General features: G+C 47.3%; 1 protein-coding gene across 1 annotated transcript; it reads right to left on the minus strand.

Moving 5' to 3' along the window:
- LOC112873889 lies at window positions 1-3,818 on the minus strand. Its single transcript, XM_025936981.1, has 3 exons — window positions 3,621-3,818; window positions 1,028-2,860; window positions 1-656 (listed from the first exon to the last, which is right to left on the minus strand). The coding sequence occupies exons 2-3, from the start codon at window positions 2,849-2,851 to the stop codon at window positions 339-341; spliced, it is 2,142 nt and encodes a 713-aa protein (XP_025792766.1). The 5' UTR covers window positions 2,852-2,860; window positions 3,621-3,818; the 3' UTR covers window positions 1-338.
- Window positions 3,819-6,829: the final 3,011 nt, after the last annotated feature.

A 6,829-nucleotide genomic window follows, 5' to 3' on the forward strand; every position in this document is an offset into this window, starting at 1 on the left:
TTAGAACAAGAAAAAAAATGCATTTGCAACCACAACAGATCAGAGATTCCCAGAATGTTTTTACACAGGAAAAATGGCTACAATCTGGTTTCATTATGCTCTTGTTCTTTCAGAACTGGCTCATACATTGTGTATTCTCTGGTGGATTACAGCAATAATCCGCGCTCCCTTGGTTGCTAAAAGCTAAGACTACAACTATGAACTACAAGCATCCTCCATCCTTATGAACATGGTAATTCTCCTTTTTATCTCAAAAATAACATGGTAAAAACTAACGGGAAGGTTCTGATTTTCTTATCTTTTTACTCCTAAGAGTTATTCAGCTGCTTATTCACATGCTATACTCTTCCCATGGGAGAAAAGGGAGGGTCGATGACGATAGCCGGAGGTGTTTTTTCATTATTATTCTTCTCCTTGGTCGTGACTGAATCGATTAACTGCCTCACTTCCTCCTTCAGGAGCATCTTCAGCGAACTGGAGTATAGCTTGCTCTTGAACTTTTCAATACCAATGTCTGAAGAAGCTTCAGAACAGTGAAGCAAAGAGATGCAGATAGAAAATGCCTGCAACGCCGATAGTTGTGCATGAAAATCCACCGAGAAATGCCCATTCCCATCTGCCTTCATCGAAAGGGCAGGGAGAACTTCTTTGTTACCCTGTTCCAACATTTGCAACATATAAATTAAAGATTTCATTTAGTTGAATATAGCTTCAGAATGTAATAGTAAATATTGCGTATACAAATAAAGTTGGTAACCTTGCTGCAAAGCTTTTCAAGGGAGGATCAAACAAGAAAAAACTTCCAATGCAGAGGCTAGAACTTTATTTCAATAAAGCTTCCTTTCATTATAAATCTAAGTTAGCACTTGATATGTTAGCTGATCAAAGGCAGCCATTTGTAAAAAGGTGACTATTTGGACATGCAAAGTCTTACTTTGTTTCATTATATTTAGTTACCCCTGCACTGCACAAACTATAAAGCAGTAATAACTATTTATCTGATAAAAGAAAAAATAATCAGGTGTACCTGAGCAAATAGCTCCATAGGAACTTTGCTTTCATTCCTCACAGAATCAGCCCAGTAACTATCATATGCATTGTCAAGAACAACAATTGGGCAAGACATGTCCCATCCGCCACAATCACAGGCTCCACCAGACTTCAGACGGTCAAGTAATGGAGATGGGCTGGCCTCATCATCCCTTGGTAACCCATGTGCGCCACCTGCTGTGGCTGCTTTGATGGTACCGGGTGACGATCCAGCTTTCAATTCTTTGGACTTTGTTTTATGGAATGGCACCTGGATTACGACAGCTGCAACCTCCAAATGAGGATGAAGATCTTCTTGGGACCAAAGACAAGATGTCGATAGATCTGAGTCATTCCTTGTAGTATTTTGTCGCTGCATCAGATCATTTCTGTCTCGGGTATGCCCAGAGACTGAACTATTGAAAACATTGCGGAATGATGGTCGAATGGCATCTGTGCATTGAATTCTCTCAACAGCAGAACTCCGTCTTGCATGAGCAATGTCATACAAAACAAATTCAGTGGTGGCTGAGTTATTCAAAGTACCATCCTCTTCAATATTCGAGTACAAATAGGAAGACACATGCATCTGGCCTACAATTGGTGGTAGACACCCACGCCTATCCTTGGAGGCCCTTCCTACAGTGCTTGCTCGCTTGCCACTGCTATGGAAAGTATAAATCCAATTCAGTTCATTCCCAACTTTCCATGTGTTAGCATAAATTGATTCTTCTGGGCCCTTGGTACAAAACTCAAAACCAAAAGCACCATTATTTGGATCCAATTTAATAACAGCATGAAGATGAGTTGGTGATGAAGTAACGGTCAATTGCTGGGCTTCCCCACTTGTCTGGCAATCAGGTGCTAGGCTTTGCTCGGTCCTTGAGATATCACTTAACAAAGATTTGCGTAATACTCTACTTTTTCCTCCAAATGATGTACTACTAGATTTTGCATCTTCTGTTTCCATCAGAGAAGGATTTCGTTGAGACTTTGACTTCATGATAGGATCAAGAAATTTTTTGAACGGGCTAGATCGAGCCTTTTTGTTGCCAACACATTCTGATGGACATGTAGCATCAAAAACACCCACCTTCATCGATAAGGACTTGGGCAGATTACTTACATCTCTTTCATCAGGACAAACATCAACTGACTGTTGACAATTTGATCTTGCAACTTTGATACAACTGCTTTCTAGCAAATGGGGGGCTGCATTTGCGCATGAACCTTTCATGGTATCTTCTTCAAGTGATATCTCCAGGAAACTGTCTATTGCATCATTTTTCAACAAATTGCAGTCCCTGCGTGGCCTCTCAAGCGTTAAATCATCCTCAGGAATTTCATGGAGGGAAAGCTTCATAAACTCCCTGGAAGCTTGATGCATTGTATGACTTGTTCCCGTAGAAGACCTTGTATTGCATGAATAGCTCCTCTGCGGAAAGAAGCAAGCACCACTTGTGCTAGGCTGAGAGGACGAATTGACAACCTCAAAGGACAAAAATGTGTCTTTATTGCTCGAATAATTTATTTTCCTCCTCCCTTGGATATCCCTGAGTCTGCTAACCTCACTGGAACTCTGATACATAGAGCCTCGCTTGTGCATGATGCTATCTTCCGGGTTTGCATCTCGATATCTTGAAGGCAAACTTTTGCAATGGAAATTAGGAATCCGGTCGAGGCACGGTTCTCTAAATTTTTCATCTCTGCATTTCAATTGGTGAACTCTGCTTGGTTCTGCATCTCTGCTGGTACTCTCTGTCTCTTCACTGATTGATTGCATGCTTTCCTTGGTTGCACTTAGCCAAGAACGATTCCCCATAGAGCAAACCTGCAAACCAAATCACAAAATAGTTAGCTATTCTGGTCCGAAATCTACACTTCTTTTCTTAGGAAGCTGTAGCGCAAAGCATTGCAAATAGAATATACAGAATCACAGAGCCTTTCTTTGGCCAATAAGCCGGTCACAAAATAGCCATGATTAGTAGGATGCTGCTCTGGAACCTCAAAGGGAAAGGTCAAACTTCAAGATAGTTGCAATCTGTTTGTGCAGGTAAGCTACTAGATGACACATACAACTATAGTTTACAAGTGAAATGTCTCACCAGAACAGAAAATGGGGGAATGTGTTATGCATCAGTCATCCAACATTTTCCCTCGCTAACTGGTTACGAAACAACCTTATATTCCCCATATACACGATATATAAGCTTTCCCACCCTTAAACTAGATTCAACGTCCACCAAAACTGCACTCTTCAATCCCACATACATCTGAACATTTCCGCATCCCATTGAACCCGACCATCCGAACAGGCAAGCCCTCCTCCAGAAAGTCCAGATACTCTCACTCTCGCATCAAATCCCAATATCCCCATCAATATGCCCCCCGCATTTCTCGAAGAGGCGCATGGATTTTCACCGAGGAAATGTGCCCCGCCATCCTCGAAACCCAAGCTTGGCCAATCCCCAGCGCCCGAATCCCGACCCAGAGTGACCTCAAAATCATCACGGCGAAGTAGCAAACAACAGGAGTTCGAAATGGAAGCAACTCAGGACCAGTCCCAGAAACGAGTCGAGAAATCCCATTACCTCGCTGAGAACCAGATCAACGCAGCAGAGCCGAAGAGGAGGTGGATCCCTCGCGCCTCTCGCTCCCCGTCTCCCGCGCGAGCGCGAAACCAAAACGCATTGAGGTGGGGCGGGGGTGTGCTCGCTGACCTGCTGCTCCCCTCCCCCTCCCCTTGGCGGCTGAAGTCTGCCGAAGAAATGAAATAAGCTAGTACTACGAGTCTGGTGGTCCGAGCTCTGAAATCTCCTTCCGCGTCCGCGAGGTTCAAGCGAGAAATAGCACAAGCTAAAGGGACTGGAGTGGAATATTCCTGGAAGCAGTGTGCAGTGCCCGGCATAGTTTAGGCGCTTTGGAACAGCGCTTTTGCGTATCTCGAGCTCGAGGTGTCTCCCCCTCCAGCCGCGGCTAATTAAGGCCGCCTAGGGATTAATTAGTGCGGCGCAGTGATTACCCATGGAGCTATCCTCGGAGGCTGAGACCTGACGGTCTGTTCTGTTCATGAGGCTTGCGAGTCAGAGTCCGGGAGCAAGCACGGCGTGCTCCGTTCCTGCACCCTGATCCGGTGCTCGTACACGCGGCGCCGTGTACGCTAGGTTACGTGCATGCCCTTGGCCTCCCGCGTACTGGCCTGCTGCGCGTGCGCAAGCGACTGTACCGTGCCCTCCAAGAGTTGAAGGCGTAGCGTACGGGGAGCAAAGCGCGTGGCGATCGGGTAGTTCAGGCGCTCGTTCTCGAGCCGCGGCGCTGCATCGGGGCATCGCTCGCTTCATCAGGCTTCAGAAGTTCAGGTTCGGACTTCAGAGAGATCGCAGCGCAGGACACGAGACGTTTGCTCTCGCTACCTGGAACGCTCGATGATGTGTGTTTCTCCGGCTAGGGCCTAGGGTGGAATCATAGAGATACGACTCCGTATTTGCCTGTTCTGGGGCTCTGCGATGGAGGGAATCCGACGACCAACCAATGGTGCTTGGTGCGGTCTGAGGCTGATCTTGCCGAAGGCCATTGACACATGGGGAGGCACGTGACCGGCTGAGTGGGGACAGGCCGCTTTGGGCACCGTGGGGCTCCACTTGGTAATCCTACTGTGTATTTTTCTTTTGTTTTTCCTTCCGGCTGCCTGCTTATCCTGCCACCCCCATCTGCCTCTCTGACCCGTTTGTTCGCCGTCCTGTGCTCACTGTTCAGGACTACATCGATGGGTGAGGTGCATCTCCGGATGGCAACCGAAGAGGATGTCTACGACACTAACCGTAAAACTAACCGCATAAATGAAGATTAATTTATGAGATAAATTTATTAAGCTTAATTAATTTATCATTAACATATGTTTATTGTAGCATAACATTGTTAAAATTAATTAGGTTTAATAAATTCATCTCGTGAATTAGTCTCCATTTATTCTCGCACGCCACGAACAGAAGCTTAGGAATCGAACCGCTCGGTCCAACCGAACGATTCAAACAAAAGCGAGGCACGTTGTGCACCTGTGCTTCCTTCTGAAAGCATCATCGACCTGCATCTGCAGTGCGTGATGTGCATGCACTTTTCCCTTACATGAGCACAACCCGAGTAGCAAAACAAAGCGTCACGGACGCGTGGAGGCGGCCACCGTCGCTTTGCCGCCGAGATTCCTAGCCCGATCCGCGGATCACAAGCTCGGCTTGCCCATTGTCTCCGCCTCGCTCGCTCCTCCAGTCAGCACACGTTGCTGGGAGTCCTGAGATGCCTTCTGCCCTTGTCTCATCTCGCCTCATCTCATCTTTACTAAAGCTTGCCGTACTGGTGCTAATTGGGTAGCACTTCTAATTGATTGGATGCTCGTTTGTTCACCTTCCAATGCTTCATTGACCAAAAGCGAGGTGCTCGTTGTTCACCTTCTCGATCAAAGCTAGTATACGTCGCCGTTTGCAGCAGCAGCAGCAGAGTACGCTTCAATTTGGGGTCCTCCAACTTCCCTCGCGGTGAACAACGTTCTGAGCGTAAATCGCCGACAAGTCTTATGTCTCGCATGCCTTCCACAGTGTACTCCACTAGGACTAGGAGCACAGCAATTATGCCCAACAAATCTAATCTTTGCTCCCTTGTCCCTACAGGAGTGCCACGCGCGCCGGATTCAGATTAAACACACGCTGACCAAAAAAAAAACACTGGGCCTGCGGTCGCCCGCCTCGAGGCCCAAGCTCGCGTCCGCTCGCTTTTGCAGAGGATCGGATCTAATGATCCATGGGTTGACAAGAGCATACTATTTTTTATGGGCTGGGCTGGTTCTTGCACGTCTCGCTGCGGCCCGCTGCGGAGAGCTGCCGGGCTCGTGCTGTCGTGCAGATGGCCCAGATTGATGTGGTTCGTTGAGCAGGGAACTCGCATGTTCCATTAGATTAATCAACTTTTCCACTTGCTCCATCTCCATACCCTCGCTTGCCCTCAAGGCCTTATCCGATCTTGTCTTTAGAAAATTCAAAGTGAACTGCCGACTGCCGTGTTCAGATCAAACCTACGAAACATCTCTGAAATTCAGGGCTGAAAGTTCTGAATTTGTTTTGAGTGCCCCAGAAGTGAAATTCCGACGGCACCGAAACCATGAGGGCCAACTAATGAAACTAGTAGACAAAACTAGTGCCACTAGCAAACCAGATTGCAGAGTTTTGACAAGTGAGGCGCCAGTGACGAAAAGTTGGCTGTAAATTACAATTTAAGTAGTAGTACTCAAATTTTCAAACTCCGGCGTGCCTGCGAATTCCCATTTCTGTCAAACGCGTAATAAACTGTTAATCAAAGATCTCCATATGGAGACCATGATGAAAGGGAGGCTTACGGAACAGTAGGACAGACGACGGCCACACGAGGAAGGACGCGGAGCGCTGAACCTGCGAATGGATAATAGCCACCTGAGCCGACCAACCTTTGGCCAAGTCGGACCGGCCGAGAACACGCCAGCGACGTCCCACTCGGAAGATCCTCGGTTTCTTCCTCTGTTTTCCCCAAACCACCGGCCCCCCCACGCTGAAAAATCGTCTCATACGCTACGCCACGGAATTTCCAAGTTCCCAACCATTCAAGTTTCTTGGGACCTATTTTTTTTCAGTCCACTAGTATTGAAGTCGATCGCCTCCCCTTGGTCGGTCCAAGCTGCACACGGCATGGCAGCGACGACTTCCCGCCCTCCCTGTGTGAGAAGCTTCCAAATGAGCGTCGGATCAATCTCTACTCCCGCGTACAGCCGTACAGG

The sequence above is a fragment of the Panicum hallii genome, chromosome 9 (genome assembly GCF_002211085.1).
Source record: "Panicum hallii strain FIL2 chromosome 9, PHallii_v3.1, whole genome shotgun sequence".
Lineage (NCBI taxonomy): Eukaryota > Viridiplantae > Streptophyta > Magnoliopsida > Poales > Poaceae > Panicum > Panicum hallii.

Excerpts from the sequence above, each read along its gene's own strand:
- LOC112873889 (XM_025936981.1), bottom strand. The coding sequence starts at position 2,851 with ATGGGGAATCGTTCTTGGCTAAGTGCAACCAAGGAAAGCATGCAATCA. Across the intron at positions 657-1,027 it reads CTATGGAGCTATTTGCTCAG|GGTAACAAAGAAGTTCTCCC; the intron begins GTACACCTGATT and ends ATGTTGGAACAG.